This window comes from Notolepis coatsorum, assembly GCF_963971535.1.
Source record: "Notolepis coatsorum genome assembly, chromosome: 12".
NCBI lineage: Eukaryota > Metazoa > Chordata > Actinopteri > Aulopiformes > Paralepididae > Notolepis > Notolepis coatsorum.
The window spans coordinates 10,747,356-10,775,244 of record NC_140176.1 but is presented as its reverse complement, the minus strand read 5'-3'; the positions used below and the strand labels follow the sequence as shown (position 1 = coordinate 10,775,244).

General features: G+C 44.6%; 3 protein-coding genes across 3 annotated transcripts in view; 1 reads left to right on the top strand and 2 right to left on the bottom strand.

Annotated features, from left to right (window-relative positions):
* Nucleotides 1-305: 305 nt before the first annotated feature.
* pdx1 (pancreatic and duodenal homeobox 1) lies at nucleotides 306-3,234 on the top strand (the record flags this gene model as incomplete). The annotated part of the gene is made up of 2 exons (XM_084325664.1): nucleotides 306-744; nucleotides 2,807-3,234. The coding sequence occupies exons 1-2, from the start codon at nucleotides 312-314 to the stop codon at nucleotides 3,232-3,234; spliced, it is 861 nt and encodes a 286-aa protein (XP_084181790.1). The 5' UTR covers nucleotides 306-311.
* Nucleotides 3,235-3,741: 507 nt separating this feature from the next.
* urad (ureidoimidazoline (2-oxo-4-hydroxy-4-carboxy-5-) decarboxylase) lies at nucleotides 3,742-4,775 on the bottom strand (the record flags this gene model as incomplete). Its single annotated transcript, XM_084326487.1, has 2 exons — nucleotides 3,742-4,182; nucleotides 4,601-4,775. 2 exons carry the CDS (start codon nucleotides 4,773-4,775, stop codon nucleotides 3,818-3,820), a joined length of 540 nt encoding a protein of 179 aa, XP_084182613.1. The 3' UTR covers nucleotides 3,742-3,817.
* A 2,646-nt stretch (nucleotides 4,776-7,421) lies between these two features.
* Nucleotides 7,422-27,889, bottom strand: part of LOC311237610 (receptor-type tyrosine-protein kinase FLT3-like) — a 57,298-nt gene continuing 36,830 nt past the window's right edge. The window contains exons 13-24 of the mRNA XM_084325548.1: nucleotides 23,507-23,613; nucleotides 22,881-23,013; nucleotides 20,978-21,082; nucleotides 17,847-17,957; nucleotides 16,202-16,346; nucleotides 15,653-15,768; nucleotides 14,758-14,861; nucleotides 13,731-13,853; nucleotides 13,187-13,298; nucleotides 10,235-10,334; nucleotides 8,404-8,509; nucleotides 7,422-7,865 (exon numbers count right to left, since the gene is read on the bottom strand). Of these exons, the coding sequence (XP_084181674.1) occupies nucleotides 7,659-7,865; nucleotides 8,404-8,509; nucleotides 10,235-10,334; nucleotides 13,187-13,298; nucleotides 13,731-13,853; nucleotides 14,758-14,861; nucleotides 15,653-15,768; nucleotides 16,202-16,346; nucleotides 17,847-17,957; nucleotides 20,978-21,082; nucleotides 22,881-23,013; nucleotides 23,507-23,613 (1,469 nt within the window). The 3' untranslated portion in view covers nucleotides 7,422-7,658. The remainder of the gene's footprint in view (nucleotides 7,866-8,403; nucleotides 8,510-10,234; nucleotides 10,335-13,186; nucleotides 13,299-13,730; nucleotides 13,854-14,757; nucleotides 14,862-15,652; nucleotides 15,769-16,201; nucleotides 16,347-17,846; nucleotides 17,958-20,977; nucleotides 21,083-22,880; nucleotides 23,014-23,506; nucleotides 23,614-27,889) is intronic.

Sequence of the window (27,889 nt, the reverse complement as noted above, 5' to 3'; positions counted from 1 at the left end):
AAAAGTCGTCCCGAGGAAGACGCGGATTCGCATATTCAATCACCTAGAAGAAGAAACGATATAGGGATCCGTTCTGCCGTTTTAAGTAAACAATGAAACCAATGGCTTAGGCGCAGCCCTCAGCAGGGTCACATGGCGACCGTGTGACACACCTGTGTGGAGGTGCAGTGAGGTGAGGCCCCACAGTGGCGCCAGACGGCACGGAGCAGCGACAGACAGGTGTAGAGAGCAGAAGGTCCGCGCCGAGGCAGCAGGGCGCAGGTACTCACACCGCTCCACAGCCCCCCTCCCTCGGTCGGTCCTCGGCAGCCATGAACCGGGAAGAGCATTATTACCCCTCGCAGGTGTTCAAAGACTCCTGCGCCTACCAGCAGCGAGCTCAAGGCGATCAGGACTACAGCCACCACAGCCCGCCGCCCTGCCTCTACATGAGCAGGCCGGTCCAGTCGGTCTACACCACCACCACCACCACCACCACGCCGTCCATGGGGGCTCTAGACCAGGCCGGCCTGCCCGACAACATCGCCCCTTACAGTATGCCCATGCAGCGAGAGGACCCGGGCGGCGTGCCCCTGCAGCTTCACCATCAGGCGGCCTCGCAGCTTCTCCATGCACCACCGGCCGGAAGTTATGGAGATACGGGGGAACTGTCTTTGTGCGCCGATAGGAACAGATACCACCTCCCGTTCCCCTGGATGAAGACCACCAAGTCTCACGCGCACACTTGGAAGGGGCAGTGGACAGGTAAATAAATCACTCTGTGCACAGGTTCAACAACACAATGGTGGGCCTTTATTTGACACAAGAACAATTGAAACGAACATGCAGGTCTGAGGGATAAAGCCTTAAAGGTATGATAGACGGACTTGTCGACACATAATTATACAGATGTGGAGTTTCTCCTCATAACAATAATAACATATAGTTTCAGAACTGGCGTGTTTGTTTCACCGTTTGAATGCACTCCATCTGAGGGCCCAAATGACATCATGTTCCATCAATATTCTTCTGGGTGTGTGTGTGTCAGTTTACCTCGTCAGTCACTCTGAAAGGACCGGGTAGGTCAATGCTTGCTTTCATCAGGACTTGCAGGACACTCAACATGTGCGTTTTGCCTATATAAGAATTACCACATTATATCATATATTTTAGTCAATAGCCTCTATACGATTACGTCATTGTCAAAAAAGTGCTACGTTTTTGCATGTTTTTGCATTTATAAGTATTGAATTAAATAAAACAACCGGCCTAGGCATAATATCGTAATAGTGAATTGTTCTGTGCGGCCATTTTATGAACTTCAACAGTATAGATTGTAGTCTAAACGAAGCAAATCTAAATGTACTTTATCAAGCTATTCCGCTCATGTTCGCATTTCTTAATATAATTTCTTAAACGTTATAGGTCTGTACAAGAAAGTGCCTATACAATTTATTTTGTTCGTCTTGTCCCAGTTAAATAAAACTATGACATTTTGTCAACTACACCTATTTTCTGTCAAAATGCATGAAGCACAAACTCGTGTATATTAAAGAAATGTATATCTCAACAAACAAATGAATCAGTCAACCAACAGTTGATTTGATAACGCTAAATAATCCTATATGTCAGTCATCTAACAAATATATTGCAGGCGGTTACAAAGAAAGCTATATAGCAAATGTGGGATTTGGTGGTCTTGTTATTTTGTGCAAGCTATTGTTGAAATTTACCAAATATAGGCCCTAGTTGGTTATATAACTGCTATTACTCATTTGAATAGACAAACATTTTAAATAGATTATATTGCAGCCTATACATCTGTTATAGGGCCCTACCTGTCATTATTTAGTAGACTTACATAGAGCTTAAAATGATACGTGCGTCGTGTTTTTCAAAAACCTTATGAAATAGTCTGCGTTTCAAAGCAAATGGTCCCTTTATTCCAAAATAGCTCTTGATGTCGTGCATGTGGTGCAAAATGTTTCTTATGGGGCAAAATAAAGGCCGCAAAAGTGAAATCACGGAAGCTGCAGTTGCTCAAATTATGACAAACATGCTTATGAATTGAGTGTATATCTGTGATCGCTTGCATTCACAATAACTAAAAGACGAGAAAATTACATAGCCTAATGTAACAGAACATTTTAAATTCGCTATAAAAAAAATACAATAATGATAATTATAATAATAATATATATTATTTGTTTAATACGTAGTCTGCTGTTTTAGGTTTATGTGTTTTTGGATTGGCCAATGACAATATCAATGCCTTTTATTATCCTTCAAAATTTGCTATTTTGCCTTGTTTTCACAGACAATACACTTGAGCAGCATGGGAATATCAGTTGCAAATGTTTTAAGAGTTGGAATTGTTGAGTGACATACAATTAAATATTGTTTGCTTTAATACTAAATTTTGACACCATTTGGAGGTTTAGGGTTAGTCTAGAGTCTAGACGATATTTAACATTGACTAACATTAACAGTGACTTGCTGTTGTTTAGCCACGACGTTGGCTGTATTGATTTGATAATGGTTTGATTGATTGATTGAAAACTTTATTAACAGATTGCAGAATGGGTACAATACAGTACAGCTCAATACACACAATTGTTAAGGGGATGCAGACCAGAGAAAGACTTTCGTCTTGTTTACATCAGGGTCCCCCATTTTCAATTCATCATCATAACGTAGTGGAGGATCTTCATTCTTCACAAGCCCCCTCCATATTTAACTATAAGCATGCTGCACGCGGGGAATCTGACTCTGTGTGTCCTCCACCTTCATGTCACTTGTCTCAGTTGTCTGTCTCTCTGTCCTCCAGGGCCGTACATGATGTCCGAGGCGGAGGACAACAAGAGGACGCGGACGGCCTACACGCGCGCGCAGCTGCTGGAGCTCGAGAAGGAGTTCCTGTTCAACCGCTACATCTCGCGGCCCCGGCGGGTGGAGCTGGCGCTCACACTGGGCCTCACCGAGCGGCACATCAAGATCTGGTTCCAGAACCGGCGCATGAAGTGGAAGAAGGAGGAGGACCGGAGGAGGGTGCGGGCGGTGGTGAGCGTCGACCCCGACCAGGACTCCTCCATCACCTCCGGGGACCACCTGAGGACGGACGAGGCGGTGCCCGTGCCCGCCGGGCCCGGTAATAATGTCACCACCTCCACGGCGTGCAGCGGAGCGCACAGTACATCACCCCCCATGTCGCCCCTGCATGACCGCTCTCTCTCCGGCTCCAGGGAGCCGGCCTAGACCCCGGGGGAGGCGGGACTAGAGAGGACTGAGGGGGGGACGTTTGCTGTCAGTGAACCCGATGTTCTGTTGGACAATTAGCAACATGGACATATACTGTAAACAGGACATATACGTTTCTTATTATGTCACATGCATGGATGCAGCAGGCATACAAACTCTGGTGGAATAGATTAGACTATTTATAAGCTGCAAGTGCTTTAAAAATAAGAGTATAGGCCTATACTTCATCTTATTGACCTCAGAAAGAAAAGTGTGGCAGTAGAAGAATCAAGTTTAATTTATGGATGTAAATATGACCGAGACTATATAAGACATGTGCGCTTATTATTATCACCTTTCATTTTTATACAATTTGTTGTTTTAACAAAGAAAATACTGGTCAAATGATGATAGACGCATTATATATTATTAATAATGAATGTTTAATATGGATTTATTAAAGCAATAACAAGTGTGCGTAATTTGGAATAAAGCAACCAGAAAGAGGATACAGTGAGTGAACGAGCATAACAGAGGTAAACCACAACAAGGCACGATGGAGGAGAAGGGCACACATCTAATAATGAATCCTATAATAAATTCACAACTTGTTGACGAGAGTGTCCTGGTCCTGATGATGGAGCACGAGGCCGCGCAGGCGCAGGTGGCCGATCTTCTTCACCTCCTCGATGGCGCGCCGCCTCTCCTCCGCGCGCTCGTTCCCCACGCGCTCCGACAGCTGCCGCAGGATGGTCGCCTTGCTGTTCATCCGGGCGCAGACCACGAAGGGGAACCCGAAGCGCTCCTTGTAGTCGGCGTTGAGGCGGGCCATGCGGGAGACCTCGGCGGCGTCCAGGGTGTCCAGCCCGGCCTGGCCCTGTTCCTCGCGGGACTCGCGGGTCAAGGTGCCGCTCTGGAGGTCCCTGCCCGCCAGGTCCGGGTGACACCTGAGGATGCCCTCTTTACCTGGACATACAGGACATATTTATTTATTTATTTTTTCGCCATTGTCTCTCCTATCATACATGAATATACTTAGCAAATTGCTTCTAGAGAAAAAAGATAAGATAAAATATTCCTTTATTGATCCCCTTCGGGGAAATTCGGGCGTCATTATAGCACCATGCGGAGGGGGGTATGGGCAGGCAGGCAGGGTAGTGGAAATACATAGGCAATACAATTAGATCTGAATATAAAATACGAGGACAACAGTTTAAACAATATAATTAACTCTGAATATAAAAATATGAGGAAAAATAAACAGTGCCGATAATGGTCTGTATAACTGTGGGGTTTGAGGGGGGTGTCAAGATTCAAGAACCCTACACTATGATTTATTCGGGAATAAATTAAATACTATATACTTAATAATATCTGACCATACCTGATTCTGGGAGAGCGTCAATGAAGTCGTTGATGGCGGCCTCCAGGGCGGACCGGCTCACGAAGGGCCGCAGGGACCACACCGCGGCCGTCACGACGGGGCATCTCTCCACCACGTTACCGAGAAGATCCACGAAGTCTTCATAAGAGAGAGCGTTCACCGCGGCGAGGTCCATCTTTCCCCGCGTGGTCAACCTTCCTATTTGCACCGCTGGTCAAAATGACCTTTGGACACTCAGGAGGGGTGAGGAGGATGTAGAGGTTAATACACTGTCGGGCAACACTTGACTCACGGTATACGTTTGTTGGCAGAGGTTAATATTTGTCTTACTCTCGGCTGCAGGGTGCTTCAATGTGACGACGATTGGCATGTCAATGTTGAGACATGTATATATCCCCTTTATGTCCCATACATTATATTAAAATGTATTGGCATCATTCAGCACAGCACAACGAAAATAAGTGCAAATGTATAACATTAAAGTGCAGTAGAAATATACAGGTGAGTAATAGTGCTAATCAGATGTATACAGTCAGTGTATACTGTACAGTGGTATAAAGACACCATAGTACATCATACTGGCCAGCAGCATATAAGTCAGGGATATACAGTCGATACAGTATATTATCGGCCTACAGATATCTTATAGATATAGTATCTACATATATGTAAAAAACTATGTCTGTACATACCTGCATAGTTTTTACATATATGTAGATACTATATACTGTAGTATAGTATATATACTGTAGCCTACTGTACAGCATTATTGTACATGCTATCATACAGAGTTATGGGTTATATGCAGGTGTATAAGTGGTATATAGAAGGATTATGCACAGTCTATTCAGACAGATGTGGATATATATGCTGCAAATATAAATACATGTATACTGCACTATTGTATTGACCTGAAACCATATATCGATATATAGTTTGACAGACACGAACCAAATCCTTACTAGACACTGTAGACAGGAACTAGGAAGTGAAGCGAGTCACTGGCTAAATCCAGTACAAACAAGGAGCGCCACCCAGTGACCAAACATGGCACTGCAACCAAATAACAACGAAAAATGTACAGGTACGTTCTTTCAGCATGCAAACTAACCTCTGGCGTCATCTAGTGGACAAAGAGAGCCACTGCTTATTTACATGTTATCCTGTTGCTGGAGATCTACAGGTATGCATGCGATATATGTACACTACATACACACTCAAGTCTTAACACTTTGATGAACATTGTTACTCAGCTGATAGAGTTGTACCCTTCCTACTGACTTGTCGTACAAAACGTGTAAGTCACTTTGGATAAAAGCGTCAGCTAAATGACAACATGTTAAACCCAGTTGTTTGTTTGTTTGTAAAACAAATCACGTTAAACCCAGATTCGGCTCAAACAAGGGACTAAACACGTTTCGCAATTATGCCACAACAATGTGGAATGCCCTACCCAAAGCTGTAAAGGAATGTAAATCCCTGCCCACATTCAAAACCGCTCTTAAAGAGCACATACGGGAGGCTGCAATTCGAAACTGGCCACCGTAAATGCCCAAAACCCCCACCCCCTCCTAATGTACAGTCCCCTCCCCATCATATGTATATACTCTGTCAGGATCTAGGGGTAACAGTACTGTATATTTGAATACCGTTTATGTCACAAATGTATCAGTACTAAATACCTATATGTCCCTATGCCATAAATGTCATGTATGTTGTGTATGTCATAAATGTCTATATGAAATGAAAATGGGGGACCCTGATGGAAACAAGACAAACGTCTTTCTCAGGTCTGCATCCCCTTAACAATTGTATGTATTGAGCCGTACTGTATTGTACCCATTCTGCAATCTGTTAAATAAAGTTTTCATTCATTCATTCATGTGTAAATGTAAAAAGTAGTTTATTGCAAGTATAAAATATTCGAACAGATGCACAGAAAATAGCCTATATATAGTATAAATCACACACATTATAATTGACATAATATAGCCTAAGAAAATAGGAGGCTAGATATTAAAAAAGAACATGTTGCCTATCTAACATTCATAACGTCCATAACATCTACTGTAACATGTTGGTGTCCATTAATTAATTTCGGCGATGCAGGCATAACCACATTGTTACAAGAATACTGCATTCACATCTCACCTTAAGCACAATAAAGGTTGCTAATGCCTACCTACTACATTCTTGCATAGATTCGTTTTACACAAAGTGCCATGCCTGTGAGTCGCCTCTAGGGACAGAGTGGCCGTAGGTGTGAGTGAATGAGTGAGTGAGTGAGTGAGTGAGTGAGTGAGTGAGTGAGTGAGTGAGTGAGTGAGTGAGTGAGTGAGTGAGTGAGATTACAATTGTAGAGGCGCTCATATGAAAGTCACAGGTCATCTCAACTTGTATGTTCCAAGTAACCCCTTTGCATTGTATATAATAATTCTTACAGAATCTCTCTTCATTGTACCAGTGGCAGAAAAGCTGATCAGCAATATTTGCAGTTATACACAGTAATAATATAATGTTTGTATGTATTACAACAAAAGATGATTGTTTCAGCAACCAAACAGTTGAAATAAAAATGTAAAACATGTCAAATAAATGCTACATAATGCCACTCAAGCCCCCCGCAACCTTGAAAGTGCTGACGACACTTAATTCCACATATTCATGTATAAAACATAGAGCAAGTGCATTTGTAATTCTCTGCTGCTATGTACAATCGGAAATTAATATGAATAGGATATATTCATTCATATAGGAATCATATTGCCCCCCGGTACCTAACTGACCTCCTCCATCCCAACCCGGAGGCTGCGGTCCTCTGACTCCGGTCTCTTCTCCATCCCCACCTCCCAGAGCCTTCTTGTGCTAAGCTAGGCTAACGTGCAGCCAGATAGCTTTCTACTGAACGCACAGAGAGGAAACTGGTATCTATCTCCTTGTCTCTCTCTCTGGAGAAGACGGTACGCTAATTTCCCAAAATGTTGGCGTGTTCCTTTAAGCCTCGCTTGCTTAATAATATCATACATCATATGGAAACCACTGGGCCTAAAACAAGCCTTCACTCTGCTTTCAAAGGCTCGTCCTCGCTTGCCACGTCCTCTGAGTCAGACACTTGTGTTGCCATGGCGTCTCCGGTGGCGTAGGCCTTACAGTACTGGTTCTGTGGCCGGTCATCCTTTTCTTTGGTCAAGGCCGAGATGTCCGTGGTGGCCGTTGCATTCTGGTTAGTGGAGTCATTGGACTTCAGGTCCACGTTGTGGTAGAGCTAAGAGAGGAGGGAGTTCTGGTTAGATGTTGATCTACCGTCGGGGTTTCACAATTCTGCAGCGAATATTCACACTCCTACATAGAGAGTTGGACAACGTTTCTGTGCGATGTCGTAGCGTTCTTGCACAAGAGTGTGTCAAATATCCTGTTGTATGTCTCGTCTCCACTAGCCAGGGTTTAGCCGCGCTGTGGCCTGTCTGGCACACAGTGAGCGTCTCCATTGTCTTTAGAACCTGGACAAACCTGGCTGGGACTGTTGTGTCATCATGGTTTAGCTCGTGTACCACAGTTGCTGGTGTACATTTTTTAATGTTGCTTAGCAACCGGAGAGTTTACAAGGAACGCAATGGAGACGCAAACCCAACCATACCATACCATGCTAGACCATGGCTATAGCCCCAGCCAGGCTGAACATAGCTAATGGAGACAAGGCAATAGAAAGATGTCTGTATTCTCTGTCCACATGGTAGAGCTCCGCAGTGCACCTTTTTCTGCTTCCGGAGTCGTCATACGTATTTTCTTTTAGGAAGCCTTACCTTCTCGGCCACGTCTGTCAGCTGGTCGTCCATGAAGCCCAGCAGCTTGGAGAAGGGAGGGCGGTCGCCTGGCTCCAACTCCCAGCACATACACATCACCCTGTACCTGCACCAGTGAAGGAGAGAAAGAGAGAGGGAAGGGGGGGGGGTTCTCTGTCTGAATATGTGTACACTGTAAAAAATAAAATAAAAAAAAGAAGAAGATAGATCTCCTCTCTGTGCATTCAGTAGCAAGCTATCCAGCTGCAAGCTAGCCTCTAGCTTACGTAGCACAAATGAATGGAAGCAGATTCGAATCAGCTAGCCTAGTTGAATGCACAGAGAGGCAATTGGTATCTATCTGCTTGTCTGACTCTGGAGAGGACAGTACGCACAAGTAAGTATCATATTTAGACTTTGTCCTCAAAACGAATGGATGAATGAGGAGCCTGACACCTGGGAGGAATGGTGGTGTTGACAGTGGACGTCAGGGACAGCAGTGGTCACTAGTTTACTTGTAGATGATGTTAGGTAGAGGTAAGATTGCTCAAACCTGTTCTACTGTAGTGTAATAGTAATAGTGAATTATCTATTTAACATAGCAACCATTGTTTTGTACATGGCAATGGAAGAAACAATGGTTGCTATGTGTCGATATATGAGAAATATATCAACAAAAACAATAATTTGGTGTCTTATTACTGGATCTTGTAAACAGGTCACAGTAGAACAGTAGAACCAATGCTCATGGATCAGCTTCTTACCGTCTTCTGTCCGTGGTCTGTCAACATGGTTTGTGGTCTGTCAACGTGGTTTCATTGCTGGGTTAAGTACTTCTATTCTATTCACATAATATGCTTACTTCATATATCTATTCTATTCACATATATGCTTACCACTTGTATCTATTGCTATGTCCGCCCATTACAATCACGCGAGCTGTCTAACGCCTGTCCCGTCTCCCTGTGAGTTGCTGTCCTGGAGTGATGACCGGAGTGTCGGACGTCCCGTGATGAAGACCGGGAGGATGCGACCCTCTCTGCGCCGCCCCCTATCTCCCTGTCTCCGGCTGTCTCATAGTGATGACCGGAGTGCTGGACGTCCTGCGATGATGACAGGGAGGTTGCGACCCTCTCTGCGCCGCCCCCTATCTCCCTGTCTCCGGCTGTCTCGGAGTGATGACCGGAGTGTTGAACGTCCCGTGATTAAGACGGGGAGGACGCGACCCTCTTTGCGCCGCCCCTGTGCCTCAAATAGATCTGCTATCAGCTCTATCTTTAATCTTTCAAAATGTTCAGTTGCTATCAGCTCTATCTTGCATGCACTCATCTGTGTTTCACTACACACATGAGTGCATGCTTACCAACTGTCCGTCTGCAACACTACTATCACCGACATCTAATAAGGGAGATCCCCCCTTGAATGGCCCTTCTAAGGTTTCTCTCCTCCACATGCATTTTTTCCTATTGCTAGGTTTTAGTGAGTTTTTCCTTACCTTCGCGTGGGGTATGTCTGGGAGTGTTTGCATTCATTCATTCATTCATTCATTCATTTATTTTGCATTTATTTTAAATTTGTTGGACCTTATGGTGTTCTTGTTTTGTTCTTGACTTATTGTTATGTTTCTTCTTGACTTATTTAAAGAAGACGTGTCCGGCCCATGGGGACATTAACGTGTGTTGTCGGGCCTTACAAATCAATTTGATTTGATTTGATCTATTGCCATTGAAAGATATAGTTCTAGGATTCCAAGCTAGAGACTTTGGAAAGAGCATTCAAAAAGATTTACTATATGGCAAGCTGGCTAACTGTCACACAAAGCTATCATGATACTGTGTACATTTGTACTCACAGAGATTCACTGGCATAGTTTGGACACTCCATCTTAAACCCTCTCTCTATCATGCAGTAGAACTTGTTGTCCACCTTCACACCAGTGTACGGAGTCACACCTGAGATGTGTAGAGAGTAGGAGAAAGAGAGAGACAGGGAACATGACATTTATATAGATATATATACACTGTATATTTAACCTTTATTTATCCAGGGAACATTAGCTAAGCATGTATTTTTCTTCTTCCAGCAACACCCTGACACACACTCATGTAGTTCCACACATTCACACCTGGGAGCTGCCCTGTACAACCACAGTCTGACACTGTTGACCACTAGGATCTGCCCAGTACGACCACAGTCTGACACTGTTGACCACTAGGATCTGCCCAGTATAACCACAGTCTGACGCTGTTGACCACTAGGAGCTGCCCAGTACAACCACAGTCTGATGCTGTTGACCACTAGGAGCTGCCCAGTACAACCACAGTCTGACACTGTTGACCACTAGGAGCTGCCCAGTATAACCACAGTCTGACACTGTTGACCACTAGGAGCTGCCCAGTACAACCACAGTCTGACACTGTTGACCACTAGGAGCTGCCCAGTACAACCACAGTCTGACACTGTTGACCACTAGGAGCTGCCCAGTACAACCACCGTCTGACACTGTTGCTCACTAGGAGCTGCCCAGTACAACCACAGTCTGACACTGTTGACCACTAGGAGCTGCCCAGTACAACCACAGTCTGACACTGTTGACCACTAGGAGCTGCCCAGTACAACCACTGTCTGACACTGTTGATCACTAGGAGCTGCCCAGTACAACCACAGTCTGACACTGTTGACCACAAGGAGCTGCCCAGTACAACCACAGTCTGACACTGTTGACCACTAGGAGCTGCCCAGTACAACCACCATCTGACACTGTTGACCACTAGGAGCTGCCCAGTACAACCACAGTCTGACACTGTTGACCACTAGGAGCTGCCCAGTACAACCACCATCTGACACTGTTGACCACTAGGAGCTGCCCAGTACAACCACCGTCTGACACTGTTGACCACTAGGAGCTGCCCAGTACAACCACAGTCTGACACTGTTGACCACTAGGAGCTGCCCAGTACAAACACAGTCTGACACTGTTGACCACTAGGAGCTGCCCAGTACAACCACAGTCTGACACTGTTGACCACTAGGAGCTGCCCAGTACAACCACAGTCTGACACTGTTGACCACTAGGAGCTGCCCAGTACAACCACAGTCTGAGACTGGCCACTGAGCAGTTGGGGGTTAATGTGCTTTGCTCATGGGCAATTCAATGGTAGCTGTTAAAGGATAGGAGGGGACTGGGGGGCGGATTTGAACCAGTGACCTTGGGGTGGTCACAAGCCTTGGGACACTGCTACCTCCATCATTATACAACAATGCATCTGTTATGTGTTCACAGCCAAACTCTTAACAAGTAATTCGATCATGTATTGAGTCTTTTCCCCTCTTATTGTCTTTTAAACGAGTGAAAAAACCAATGTGCCAGTAGGACAGCTGAACTTGTTTAGAGACATTTAAAGTGACAGACGTGTGACATCATCTTGCTATGAGGCAGGTCCGCCCGTGCATTTCATGGTCATGTCACTGGTTTTGAGGGAAGCAACGGTTGTGTTACGACCCCTCCCACTCTGTCTCCATTGTCCGCCTATTTAGTTTTTGTGTTGACAGGTAGTGGAGGTGGGCGTGGCTGGAGTGCTGATCAGCTGAACGGGAAACACCTGGGCCCGGTGTGCCCATGCTCCCTAGACTCGCGGAGCTAAGTTGCTGGGCGCTCTCCGTATGGGACGCCGTCAGTTTGATTTCATGCCTTTGATTTTCTGTTTGCATTCTACAACACTACATCTACACACGTGACAATGCATGCACTCACTTACACTACTGATGTCACTGACTTCACCCACCACTGTTGAATTCAATTTCGTTAGTAATCTATTTTTTGTCGATATTCATTAAATAATTAGTTAATTGATTTAGATTGTGTGCGTCTCCCTCTTTGTCATGGCCGTGTAGCCGTTTGTGACAAGTGGGGGCTCGTCCTATTTTGATTTGTTTAAGGCCGTTTATTTGGTTTTCGTTTGCGGTCGTTTTTCTTTTGCTCTACATTGTTTGTGTGATTGGAGGATCAAGAAAAGAGGGGGGGGGGGTTGAGATAACGTAAATTGTACTGAAACATGTGAAATCATCTCACTCCGTTGGCCAATTTGTTTTCATGTGTTTAATAAAAAGATTTTACGACTTAAGGGTGCTATAGATAACATCTTTATGTAGAGTAATCTTTAAAAAAAAGTTTAATACATTCACAGAACTTTTAGAAAGGTCCAGAATAAAAGTATTGCTTTTCCCCCCAAAACAAATGAATGAATTTATCATTATGAAAATGTTTTGCGGGTCCAAAATGAATGTTGTTGTTGTTGACATATTGCATGCATGATGTGACCCCTCCCTACCTGATTGGATAAATGACATGCTGGTGCTCTAGTGCGACATCTAGTGGTTTGTTTCTGTTGGTGAGTGTTCAAAGGGAGGTGTAGTCTGACGTCACTGGTTGTTCCACCCGTATAGGGATTTATCATTGGGAAAATGGATGATCGGCTATTGTAACAATTCTGCCGCATGGAAATTGAAAAGCTTTCCATTTTTGCACAAAATGAGTTCCCTTCTATCACAACATTTTTGGTTAAATTTGGCGATTTTTTTATTATGATTAATTGCGAATATTTTCATGTTGAGCTATAGAGATTGTGGATGAATAAGCACAGAAAGGTACACCATGCAAATGTTAATGCTTTATTTGTTTTAAACGAGACGATTTAGAAATGGGCAATGGGGAAATACATTGCGTTGGACAGAGGGTGGAACACGAAAAACGGCAATGACGTAACCACTACACCTCCCTATAGAGAATAATTCACTCCATTACCCAGTGAGAAGATCTCCCACAGCAGGATGCCATAGGCCCAGACGTCGCTCTGCATGGTGTACGTCCCCTGGAAGATACTCTCTGGAGCCATCCACTTCACTGGCAGACGCACCTGAAGAAACGCACAACACATTCTCATCAACAACAGGGCTGCCCAAAGTAGGGCCTGTGGGCCAAATTCAGGCCTCCACAACATTACTTTTGGCCCCCCCAAAAGGGTTCCAGAGAATGATTTAGATATTCTGTTTGGTCTATTCTGTTGCAATCACTACTTGCAAAGCGATTTGTAAGCTAACTTGCTATTACACAGTATGAAAGGTGCTATACAAATAAAGTTTATTATTATTATTATTATTATTATTATTATTATTATTATTATTATTATTATTATTATTATTATTATTATTATTATTATTATTATTATAACGACTAAATTGGGATGGGTGAAAAATACAGAAATCCCAAAAATAAATAGAATAAAATGTTTAAACGAAAGAAGGTGAATGCTGTGGGTTCCGTTCCACAGTCTGTTGTTGTGACGTACGTTTCCTTTCACCACGTAGTTGGAGTCGTTGTCGATGTCGCGGGCCAGTCCGAAGTCACCGATCTTCACCAGGCCGCCCTGACTCACCAACACGTTCCGCGCTGCCAGGTCCCGGTGGATACACTGGAGGGGGACGGGACCAAACGTGAACCAAATATCTCTTCCCTTCATATTACCAAACCATTTGTAACCCTTTCGAATACGATGGGGGGGGGGGGGGGGGTAATAAAATAGACAGGACAATGGAGACAGGGAACCAGGCAGGCAGGCAGGCAGGCAGACAGACAGGCAGGCAGACAGACAGACAGACAGACAGACAGACAGACAGACAGACAGACAGACAGACAGACAGACAGACAGACAGACAGACAGACAGACAGACAGACAGACAGACAGAGAACATAAGAACACCTCAGACACACAACACAACAGCAAAGTAACTCAATGATCATCTAGAGCAGGGGTCTCAAACTCTCTGGATGATGTCATCCAGTCATGTCATCACAAACACTGGCATTTAAAGGGTGCAAATAAAACAATTCCTGCACCAGAATGCAGGAAATTAAGTCTTTGTAACACAAAATCTCCTGGTGGGGGACCCCCCGCTTAAAAAGTGGCCTGACTGGGGCTATATTTCGCACTATATTTCCTGGCCTGAATGATTTCCCCAGTCCGGCCCTGGTTAAAAGCCTCCAATGCTTATTAGTGTGTGTGCGTTTGAACGTTTGCATGTTTCAACCATACATTTCCATAAAAATAAAAAAAAATACTTGAAACCCTTTTTGTGTGGAATATTTGATGCGGCCCAGCCTCACCCAGACTCTACTTCCAGCGGCCCCCAGGTAAATTGAGTTTGAGACCCCTGATCTAGAGTGAAAAGGTAGGTTTTAAGCAAGGCCTTGAATGTCTGTAAGGTGTTGGCAGACTTGATGTTGAAAGCGAGCTTATTCCACACAGTGTCGGCACCGACCGTCACTGCAAAGGCCCCGGAAACCCTTTGTCACCAGTTCTGCCACCGTCTGCTTACATTCTTCTGGGACAGGAACTCCATGCCCGTGGCCACCTGGTAGGCAAAGCTCAGCAGGTCGTCGTAGGTCAGCGCCCGCCGCTCCTCAGACTCCTCGTGGATCCCTGGAGAGCAACTAGGATCAGTCAGGATCTATACCACGTGTCCCACAGTGGGGATTTAAAGATTTAAAGACTCCCAAGATGCAGCACTGAACGTCGGCACAGGAAGTCCTTCATTCCGGCAGCCATCAGACTCTATAACGCATCACTGTGCCTCACTGCATCACTGAGCACAGGGTGACAGTACCATCTTCCTCGACTTTTACTTATTACACCTTACTGTACACTTACTGACTGTATATTTCTGTATATTTTTACTGTATATTTTATATTATCAGAATGCATATACATAACATAGGAAATGTATATGCCGGACCATATTTTATTCTTTATTCTTAGGCTTATTTGTATTCTTATTCGTGACTTTGTTTTTGTCTACCTAAATGTTTACTGTTTACTGTGAGCGATTTGTAGTGCCAAATTTCCCTCTGGATGAATAAAGTATTTCTATTCTATTCTATTCTATTCTATTCTATTCTATTCTATTCTATTCTTACAGTAACAGGCTCTGTCATACGTTACAGTCAGACCATAGGTTAAATAAATAGGTTTGAAAAATTATTATTTGTGTTTGTTTTAACTTGCCTGGAGTAACAGCCGGGTGGGGTTTGCCACATACAAGAGAATATATTGGAGTGTCAGAAAGCGCAGACTATTTAAGACTATTTTTAATTTGTGACTGACTGACTGACTGACCGACCTGCAAATACATGAATTGTCCTGGTACACTAGAGCCCTCCCATATATGTGTGTAATGTATGCATCTCTGAATTCATGGTTGAACTAAGAGAGACCTTCACACGTGTCCATTGGCGGGCCAGAGTTGTGGTTGACGAGGGCCAGGTGCTCCTGCCCCCTGGTGGTGGAGGGGTGCATTTCCACGTAGGTTTCCAGCGAGCTCTGAACATCACTGAGAAAACACACACAAATATCAGTGTAGTGTTGAACCCTCCTAAAGTGGAATTATTTCACAAATACTACTCTGTGCCTTCCTGTGAGTCTATATATCTATAACCCAAATAACTGCTAAGTCCTAGCTGCCATGCACACAGCGTGCTGACTCTATGAAATAGCGGGTTGATAGGAAATCACTGCACTCACAGTGTGCAGCGTGGTGAAAATATCCACCACTAGAGGGCAGCAAAATGATCGTGTGTTCAGTTACTCTCTGAAGGCTCTAGGAAAGAACACAACCAAACAACATACATACTTTCCCCCTCAATTGTCCACTTTTACTTGAAACTTTATAGATTTGCATTTTTGACCCACTTTGACCTATGACATTTCCAACCGATAATATAACCATCCTCTCCCCACCCACCCCTGTCCCCGTCGTCGCCTACCCAGGCTGCAGGTTGTTGTAGAGGCAGGTGAAACGGTCCTTGGTGAAGGCGTCGGTCGGAGACTTGTGGTAGCGCTCTCTGTTGTCCTTCAGATAGTTCAGCAGGTCTCCATAACAACAGTACTGGAAGATCAGATATGTGGGTCCTATAAGAAACACACGGGTTACACACAAACATCATGCAAAAGACGTCTCAAAACAGATTACTCAAAGCCGGCAATCAAGTCAAGTCAAGAGTTTTAATTGTCACGGCATACAAGTATACAATGAAATGCGGGTGGTCTTGCCCGCAACGATGTGCAATACAGTGGTACAACATATAATAGAATCCAATAAAAAAACAACATTGTGCAATAAACAGGTAACAGGTAACATGGTGTGACATCTCGGTATCTGTACATAGTTATTTACAGGGCATATAGGACATGTTAGGTAGCTTTGGTAGTGCAATACACTGTTCCTGTTATTCTAATTTAAAGTGGCCTTTCCTTTTGGCCATAAGTGTGCGGCATGAGTGTGTGCCCGCTCATGTTAAAGTGTTAAGTGGCTGCTCGTGTGTGAGCGTGCACAGCGTGCGTGTCGTGTGTGTGTTCATGTGTGCTTGTGTGTGGATAGTTCAGTGTTCTGTGGCACTCAATGTTCATTGTTCAGGGCTCTGATGGCCTGGGGGAAGAAGCTGAGCCTAAGCCGCTCTGTCCTAGTAGCTGGGGTTCGCAGGCGTCTGCCTGACCTCAGCAGCTGGAACAGGTCAAGGTTCTGAACCCACCCTAACTGCTCCAGACGAACAGGTCGCGTCTATTCTTATCCTAACGCATGTATGCTTCCGCGTTCGCGTTTTGCGCTCTGATTGGCCACTGACGTTTCTGGTCGCGCCCAATCGTGTGACGGCAAGTTCTTGCGCCGGTTAAGCTTATAGGCACTCTTTCGAAGTTGGTTAAGGTTAGAGTTTGTCTTAGAGCAGCAGGCGATAGAACGCCAGCCCTGATTCCAAACTCTAACCTTAACCAACTTCGAAAGAGTCGCCTATAAGCTTAACTAGTGATAAACTAGGCGTTAGGTCGTTTGCTGCTGGTCGGATGGCGGAAATGGGCGCGTCACGCGATTGGGCGCACATGTCACATGACCAGAAACGTCAGTGGCCAATCAGATCGCACCAGAAACGGCAGTGGCCAATCAGATTCGCAAAACGCGAACGCGGAAGCAAACATGCGTTAGGATAAGAATAGACGCGAACAGGTCGGCGCCTTACCTAGCTATCCGGCTGCAAGCTAGCCTAGCTTAGCACAAATTAATGGAAGCGGATACGGACCACTAGCCTAGCTGTTGGCCAAATACTAAGCTAAGCTAGGCTATAGCTTGCAGGCGGATAGCTTTCTACTGAACGCACAGAGAGGAAACTGGTATCCGACTTCTTGTCTGACTTTAAGTGCTAAGTCCAAATAATGTTTTTCTGAGTTGTGATTGGGGAGTTGCTGTGTATGATTGCCGTTTGTGTGTGTGTGTGTGTGTGTATGTGTGTGTGTGTGTGTGTGTGTGTGTGTGTGTGTGTGTTCTGTAATTGGGGCGTGGTCTTTTTTTGCGGCTGTCTGTAATTGGGGCGTGGTCTTTTTTTGCGGCTGTCTGTATTTGGGCATGTTATACCATACCAGAGTCTGTACACGCCCCCAGCAGATTGACAACATTGTCATGGCGACCGATGTGAGTCAGCATCTTCAGTTCTGACATCAGAGCCTCCTTCTCCACCTGTTGGTGCTTCTCTGTGGAGTCAAACAAACGCACCACATCAACACGTCTCATCAACGGAACTTAGAATCTGGGAGTTCACACATTAAAAACCTCTTAACGTTCCGACGACCCGCCTGCGGACCGGACCCACTCATTTTCTGTGGTATTGTTATCAACTTTGGACCTGTACTAGTTACTACATAAGACTTCAGGCTATGGACCCGTTGTGTTTTCCAGCTAACACCTCTCAGCTGGACCTCTTTTGCAGACATCTGTTTGCAAAATAATTCAGACGTAAGTAAAAATAATAATTAGGGATGCTCGATATTGGCTTTTTTACCGATACCGATATATCGATATTGTCCAACTCTTAATTTCCGATACCGATATCAACCGATACCGATATATGCAGGGTTTCCCCCCCAAAAAATTGAATAATTTCAGGTAATTAACATTACATATCTCTTGTTGTGGAATTAACACAACATTATGCATACTTTTGACAATAAATAAAATCAGAATTTGTTCTTACTTGCTTGCCTGGGTAAATAAAGGTTATAGAAATGTAAAAAAATATATATATATATTATTTTTTTATTTTCTTTTGGAAAACCGATAGATATTTTCCGATATCACATTTTAATGCCGATATCGGCCGATAATATCGGTAGGCCGATAATATCGGACATCCCTAATAATAATAATAATAATAATAATAATAATAATAATAATAATAATAATAATAAAATACAAAAATACTTTTTTTATTTCAGTGTGTTCAACCCTCTGTAACTAATATTACAGTATAGCACCCAGAGTATATTCTTCCCGTTGTGGAAGGAAATTCACAATGTTTCCTTTCAAAAGAGGCCAGACTCATGCATTGTGCTATAAATGGTTCAAGAATAGCTTTCAAATTACTTTGGGTATGCAATCGACAGGCGTTTTATACTAAATGTGCAGGACCGTAAGAGGTCAAGCTTGTTTCTAATCTCAACACGTCCCAACAGAAGATGCTTATTTGTGTGGTGACTGGTGACGGTGGTAGAGGGTAGGAGCACCACAGACAAACACCATTTCTAGTTTCAAACTGTGCTCTATGGATCTAGTTGTTATGACGTTGTATATATATATTCAATACAAAAGATATATCATACTTTATTTAGTCTTTTCTTCTGAGGTTAACCACCTCTCACACACACACACACACACACACACACACACACACACACACACACACACACACACACACACACACACACACACACACACACACACACACACACACACACACACACACACACACACACACACACACACACCTACCTACCCTCCCAAACAATACAAAGAAATACAAAATTGTCCGTTTGTCCTTTGTTTGCCAAATACAAATAATTTATCTAAATTTGTCTTGGTGACAACGGTGCAAAGACATTCATCACATTTATATGTTTCACTGTGTGACAGGGGTGGGTGGCAAAATCCATACATCAATCAATTGTGAGATTTTGCGTTGCCAATATTATACACTGACACGAAGAATAATAAAAAAGAAATGTATCCAAATTTGTTGCAATCAAATGATTGGAGTGAGGTAAACAAACTGAAAACGTTATCTTATTAGATGAAATAGATGATGTACCTATATATATTTTCCTTGTAGATAATCTTTCGTTTCGACATAATTTGCAGTTAAAAGAAGGTAATAAATCGCAATATATACAATATTGCAACTCTAGTATCGTGATAATATGGTATTGTGGGGCCTCTGGTGATTCCCACCCCTACTTCCAGAAGACACACATGCAAGCTTTCCTGCTATTGCCCTTGAGCAAGGCACTGGTGCCGCACTGTGTGGCTGCACACTGCTCCTAAATACTTGTAGCCTTGTCCCTCTGGATAAAAGCTAAATGACTAAACGTAAACATGTAAATAGTTATGGTTATGGGTCAAATGCAGAGTATGAACTTCCCAAAGGGGATCAACCCTTTCACTACCACACTACCAAAGGGTTAAGCCTTTCACTGTGACAATACAGAAGGTTAACCCTTTCACTACCACACTACAGACGGTTACAGTGGTAGTGAAAGGTTAACCGTCTGTAGTGTGGTAGTGAAAGGTTAACCTTCTGTAGTGTGGTAGTGAAGGGTTAGCCCTTTGGTAGTGTGGTAGTGAAAAGTTAACCGTCTGTAGTGTGGTAGTGAAAGGTTAACCTTCTGTAGTGTGGTAGTGAAAGGTTAACCGTCTGTAGTGTGGTAGTGAAAGGTTAACCTTCTGTAGTGTGTTAGTGAAATGTTAACCGTCTGTAGTGTGGTAGTGAAAGGTTAACCGTCTGTAGTGTGGTAGTGAAAGGTTAACCGTCTGTAGTGTGGTAGTGAAAGGTTAACCGTCTGTAGTGTGGTAGTGAAAGGTTAACCGTCTGTAGTGTGGTAGTGAAAGGTTAACCGTCTGTAGTGTCCCCTTAATTGACTGATATCAATCCCTGTCGCGTGAATACTTTCCCTAAGCCAGTTGTACTTTTGCGCGATCTGATTGGCCACTGACGTTTCTGGTCATGTGACATGTGCGGCAATCGTGGGACGGCAAGTTCTGCCACCGGTTAAGCTTAGGCACTCTTTCGAAGTTGGTTAAGGTTAGAGTTTGTCTTAGAGCAGGGCGATAGAACACCAGTCCTGATTCCAAACTCTAACCGTAACCAACTTCGCCTAAGCTTAACCAGTGATAAACTAGGCGTTAGGTAGTTTGCAGGCTGTTAGACCCGGAAATAGGCGCAGAACTTGCCGTCCCACCATTGGCGCACATGTCACATGACCAGAAACGTCAGTGGCCAATCAGATTGCGCAAAGGTTGGGTGCTACACAGTAGTGGTGGTGAAGGAGGCAATTTCCCTAACCCTACGTTGTAAAGCGCTTTGAGTCTGAGAAAAGCTCTATATAAATGTAATGAATTATTATTATTATTATTATTATTATTATTATTATTATTATTATTATTATTATTATTATTATTATTATTATTATTATTATTATTATTATTATCATAAAACACATACCTTTAAGCATTTTGACGGCCACCTGCTGTGAGATCCCCGGCTCGTCGATGCCATAGGCTGTAGCCTGGACCACCATGCCAAAGGCCCCTGAGCCCAGCTCGGTACCTGCAGGAGGAGCGTGAGGATTTAAAGGAACACGCCAACATTTTGGGAAATTAGCTCCCCGTCTTCTCCAGAGAGAGACAAGGAGATAGATACCAGTTTCCTCTCTGTGCGTTCAGTAGAAAGCTATCCGGCTGCACGTTAGCCTAGCTTAGCACAATGAATGGAAGCGGACAGAGCCGGTTAGCCTAGGCATTGTCCAACTAACACCTCTCCCGAAGGCTAACCGGCCATGTCCGCTTCCATTCATTGTGCTAAGCTAGGCTAACGTGCAGCCGGATAGCTTTCTACTGAACGCACACAGAGAGGAAACTGGTATCTATCTTCTTGTCTCTCTCTTTCCCAAAATGTTGCCGTGTTCCTTATAAGTATTTGTTTCAGAAAATACAAAAATAAATAAAATGTAAACAGAAATATAAACAAGACAGAGAGGTAAATGAAACAGAGGTATCGATGGCACCTCCTCTTTAGGGCAAATCGGACAGAAAATACAAATAATATTGTGCACAGCACATGCAACATGAAATTAGAAAACCTATTTCAGAAAAAAATATATTGCTTTATTTCTTTAAATTGTTTGTATATCGGTGAGCGTTTACGGTGACCGTCGACTGACGCTCCTAGTTTACTCACATCTTATTTGACCACTGCACACTTTACTCTTTTCACTCATACCCACAGCAGCAGTGGACTAAAGGCGGTTTGATCCCCCGGACCGTCGGGAATTAAATGACTTGCGCTCTTCTGACCCTCCCTCAATGCCCACCATTGAAAGTGCCCTTGAGCAAGGCACGTATTAAACTCCTGCTCCTAACTGCTGTTGTACTGGGCTGCAGGTCCCAGGTGTGTGAACGTGTGGTATGTCAGCAGTCGCGGACTGGGACCATAATTCCTACCGGGAATTTGACTCAGGCAGGCCAGGCCAGGCCCATACCCCCCCCCCCCCCCCGGGAAAAAAACTGCGTTATATCTTGCTGCGTTGTATCACGTGGTGGCACTGTAGAGGCTGTATACACTAGTATAAATGCACCTTCAGCACCATGGACAGCGACGCTGTCACAAAACGGACCATACAAGTTGTATACACTACACCAAAGTGTAGAATAACTACTTTCCAAATAATGGATTGTCCAAATGTCGGGTTATAATACGAAAGCGTCCTTTATAGAAGTTTCTCTACTTCACCGGCGCTCTCTGTGATCTAGTCGATTTATCACTCACCCTCTGCCGTCAGTTCAACATAACGACGCGTTCCTTACATCTCCACGGCTTCAATATCAGCATCCAAATCATCCATCAGACTTATAGCTGTTCTATTTCACGGTCAGGTTCCAACAAACTGTCTTCTTTAACTCCGAGTCCCAGCAGTAGTACATCCAATAAAGTGATCAAGTGATCAACATCCGGAGTTTCCACGTCAATTTCAATGTCCATCTGATTCAAAACTCGCGTAGTAACACGGAAGAGCCCTTCGGAGCTAAACCAATCAGAGAGCGTCTTCGCAAACTGTGGCTACGGAAAAAAAATCACGCATTCCTGCCTGCTTGCCTGAACTTATTATGCGCAAATATAAACATGTATAACGACCTGGCCTGCTTCGGAGTTCAGTGGCCTGACTGCGGGCACAAACAAACAAACAAATTTAAAAAAGCATTTGCCAGTCTGCCAGGCCACCGGGAAAACTCCCGGTGGTCCCGATGGTCAGTCCGCTAGTGTATGTCAGTGTGAAGCAGGGCGTTGCTGGAAAAAGAGCGTCCGTGCTTCAGCGAGCCTATAAATAAATACAATTTAAATAAAATACCCAATTCCAGGTTCTCCCTGGGAAACTCCCACTTCTGATCGTACTGGAAGTCCTTGAAGTTGACGTAGATGTAATCGTTGTCGTTGGGCCCAACCATCTCGATCATCTGCAGCTGGCACTGGTACTGGGGCCGCTGTTGAGAAGAGGGCGTTGATTGATTTGCAACGACAATGACACTATTTAACAACCCATCGTCTACTCTACACACTCACAGCATGAGCACACACGTCCACACACACCACACACTCACTTTAAATAAACACTCACCGTAACACCCACTCTACTCACTTTAAACACTTTAACACACTTTATATTTATTACCAAAGAGATTTGCACTACAATTCATACCTCATTGCACCTTACCCCAAGTTGTACCTGATCCCATTTATTTATTTTACATTTATTTTGGATTTCAAGGTGGGTTTTTAGTTCTGGTGGGTTTTTTGGGGGGGGGGGACCCTGCATATATCGGTATCGGTTGATATCGGTATCGGAAATTAAGAGTTGGACAATATCGGTATATCGGATATCGGTAAAAAAAAAAAGTCAACATCGAACATCCCTACTTTGGATAAAAGTGATATATAAATACAGTCCATGTTGTTTGCATTAAACAGACAGTATACCTTCTTCCTGGCGCAGACCAGGAGCGCGGCGCTGAGCAGCGTGAGGCCCAGGAGCAGCACAGCACAGCTCACCTTCAGCCCCACAGAGGCACCCGAACTGGGGCCCGCTGGAGCACATGGACATGGAAACAACCACATACAGTCATACATTCCAACAGAAAGGGTTCTTCTACTTCTACTACTACTACTACTACTACTACTACTACTACTACTACTACTACTACTACTACCTACATACTAATATGTCTACACTAGGCCTACTATGCACTCAGTGTAGCACTCAAGTTCGACACTTTTTGACGAAGAATGCCTTGCTTGCAACAATGCTTATGTTGTACAGAACTTGTAAGTCACTTTGAATAAAAGAGTCAGCTAAATGTAAATGTAAAAAAGGTAAATGTAAAAATGTAAATGTAATGTAAAAATGTAAATGTAAAAATGTAAATGTTAAAATGTAAATGTATGTAAAAATATAAATGTAATGTAAAAATGTAAATGTCAACATGTAAATGTGAACATGTGAACGTAACATGTAAATGTAAAATGTGATTGTAATTGTAAATGTAAATGTAACATGTAAATGTACATTTAATTGTAATGTACATTTAATTGTAATGTAAATGTGATTGTAATTGTAAATGTAAATGTAAATGTGATGTAAATGTAATGTAAATGTAAACATGTAAATGTAAATGTAAACATGTAAATGTGAATGTAATTGTAACTGAGGGGTACAATTCCCTGACTGTATTGATAAGTATGGTATTATTAAACCACTACCTCTTGTACTTTAACTTCTGGCCATCCAGTACATGATATAGATATGATGAACACTTTCCCACCTGATGAAACGAAGTCCACACAAATGTACAAATCGAATATTTTATATAGCAAAGGGTATATACAACGTTCACTTGATGACATTTATGATTTGAAATGCACTTGTATGGCAAATGAGTATTCGTAGGTAAATCAACATTGAATGTCCAATCTCTGGTTACGCAGGGAGTAAGTATACAACCTGGTTCTTTAGGGAACTATAGCGATGGTACTTAAATGATTATAGCTGGATACACTAAGGGGGGGGGGGGGGGTCCCGCTGGTTGTAAGACAGTAGGAGGGGGGGTTAGAAGAGCCGCTGGCGGTATCCCATCTGGCCGACGATTTCTTGGGAGAATTCAGAGTCCTGAACACGATGCCCACAGAACCTCGGTCCGCAGATGAATACAGCTGGACCCTCTGGTGGACGGTAGCTGCCGGTCCACAACGGAGAGACGTGAGGCGACCTCACTGGTGTAGAGCGCCGTCTCACCTGGACTCCTCTCCGGGGGGTAGTTCCAACACTCAGCAGTGTTGGCCGTTATCCATGGAATAATCAAAGCACCCAAAGCATGTAGATAATCCAAGCCGTGGAAGGCTCGCCGTCGTCCGGGTAAAGTAATCCAATGTACAGGTCCACTCGTCCTGGCCCGGAGCTCCTCGGATGCAAGCACCACAAGTGGTCTGCCCAGCCTGGTTAAGACTCCAGATAACGTCAGGAACGATGGGGGTGCTGCTCACTTTATAACTCTAACCGAACGATGCACCATACATAATAGACTATTATTAGCTTAATAGAAATACGTCCAACTCGACGGTATAGTGCCAAACTATGACAATTCAACTATTAATCCACACGATATCTCAATGCCTATTCTGAGGCCAAGTAGGCCTTACTGCACCACACGTGCGTCGTGGGTGAGGCTTCGCGTCTGTTACTAGGTTGGAGGGTAAAGAACTAATGGACTAAAAGAAAGTTCTACTTTACTTGCGCCATATATATATGCGCTGTGAACAAATAGTACCATTCGTATTTCGCCAGACGTATTCCTACGCGGAACCGGGCTTGCCACGACATGTTGGTCGGCACGATTGAACTTGAACCTAGGGGTATGGCTGCTGGCGCCAGGTTCTCGTCCAATGGTAGAATGAAACTATTATGGGCTGTTTAGTAGACTAAAGGGATATTCAGTGCATATTGTACAAGGAATATACAGGGGATATCAAACGATATACAAATACTATTAAATATATATCCATAAATAAATATATATATTCGGTTTAATCTGATCCTTCACAACAGCCGCCCCCTAATTAGTCCCACCTAATTAGCTAAGCAGAGACAGATTAACCGCACTGTCTACCACTCAAGGTCCGCTGTAAGGGTCAGTCAACTCACAAAGTCATGGGGTCATGGTCATCATCGATAGTGTCTGGGAGTCTGGGCAGTTCTATTAGCCTCGCCACGGGTCGTGTGTAAGTTCGCCCTTGGACGAGTACTTCAGCTGCTCGGACCTTGCCATCGGCACCGGTGATCACTTTGCTTACGCGGCCAGCCGGCCACATAGCTCTGGGTAGTGACTGGTCGATAATCATGACGACTGTTCCTTCTGTCAAATTGTCTCTCTCTTTTACCCACTTCTGGCGGGTCTGTAGAGACGGTAGGTAGTGGAGTAGGAAGCTGCTCCAAAACTTGTCAGCTAGTACTTGACTGTACCTCCACATTCTTCGGCCGTTCGCTTCTTCAGGCCTGTACATTGTCTGGGGTAGCGCGGGGTCCAGCCGCCCCATTAAGAGTGTGTTGGGGGTGACTGGGTCGACATCTGCTACATCACTGGAGACGTAACCGAGGGGTTTTGAGTTCAATACTCCCTCGATCTCCGTGAGGACTGTCATTAGGACTTCCTCCACCACAGTCTGGGCCCCAAGCACGGCGTACAGGGCTGTCTTTATAGAACGTACTTCTCGTTCCCAGGTTCCACCGAAGTGGGGTGCGTTCGGGGGATTAAACTGGAAGTCAATCTGGGATGGAGCTAGGTGGGTCTTAAGTTCTGGGCCCATAGCTTGGAAGCTCTCTCTCAGCTCTCTTTCTCCGCCTTTGAAGTTTGTCCCGTGATCAGACAACAATGTAGACGGTTTTCCTTTCCGTGATGTGAATCTTCGGAAGGCCATAAGGAATGAGTCTGTGCTCATGGTCGGAAGGAGCTCGATATGTATCGCTCTGGTGGTCATGCATTTGAATACAATACCCCACCGCTTCTCGGTTCCTCTTCCTCTCTTTATATACAACGGGCCAAAACAGTCCATGCCTGTGGAGTGGAATGGCTTGTCGCCGAGTCGGAGGCGACAGGGGGGTAAGTCAGCCATCCGTGGTATGCTGGGCTGCGCGCGCCACTTTCGGCAGTCTAGACAGGTTCGCTGGAAGCGTCGCACCGCTTCTCTTCCTTGAAGTATCCAATAGCGACGTCTGATCTCCGCGAAGACTCTCTCTGCTCCTGCGTGGTGTACATCCTCGTCGTATTTCTTTATGATCAGCTCTGTGACCTTGTGTCGGCTGTTCAAGACTATCGGGTACTTAATGTCATCCGGTAGATCGGGGGCTCTCCGCAGGCGACCACCCACTCTGATGAGATTATGGGCGTCACTCTCGGGTGCCAGGTGGAGCAGTCTGCTGTCTGATGGGACGGGCTTTCCTCCCTGTAGACAGTCTAGCTCATCGGGGAACGAGTCTCTCTGGGCTCGTTGTAGTAGAAGAAGTTCTGCTTCTTCGTAGTCAGCTGCTGAAATGTCAGTGGTGGACTGAATCTCTGGGTGGTGCCACAGGAATGTCTTTTGCTGCGCACTCTCTAGGGTAATGCAGTCATCTATGTTGGGGTCTGTGGAGGCGACTGTGCTCAGTCCACAGAACATAGGTTTCTTGTTCTCAGCCTCCTCGTTACTTGCTTCCCGTGGGGTGGGCGTAGGCCACTCTTCTTCCGGGAGCTTGAGGAATTCTGGTCCGTCACTGTAGATGTTGCGACGGGTGAGGTCATCCAGAGACATTCCCCGGGTGATGACGTCAGCTGGGTTGTGTTTGGTGTCCACATACCGCCAGCTCGCTGCTTCTGTTAACTCTTGAATCTCGGTGACTCTGACTCCCACGAAGACTTTGTATCTGCATGAATCAGACTTGATCCATGTGAGTACTGTCGTGGAATCTGACCACAAGATTGTTCTGTGCACCGGAATGGTGAGTTCACGTTGGATTAACGTGGCTAGATGCGCTCCTGCTAGGGCTGCGCAGAGCTCTAGACGCGGGATAGATTGTTGCTTTCGTGGGGCTATTCTTGAGCGAGCCAGGATGAAAGCAGTGTGTATCTTTCCTCCCTTCTCTTGGGCACGCAAGTAGGCCACCGATCCATAGGCTACTTCGGAGGCGTCGCTGAAGACGTGTAGATCAATCTTGCATGTCTCTGGCCTCACTGTGGATGGGAAGTAGCTGCGGCGTATATTGACGCCTGGGAGTGAGCGGAGTTCCGTCTCCCACTCTCTCCATGTTGAGGCAAGGTGTGCGGGTATGGGGTC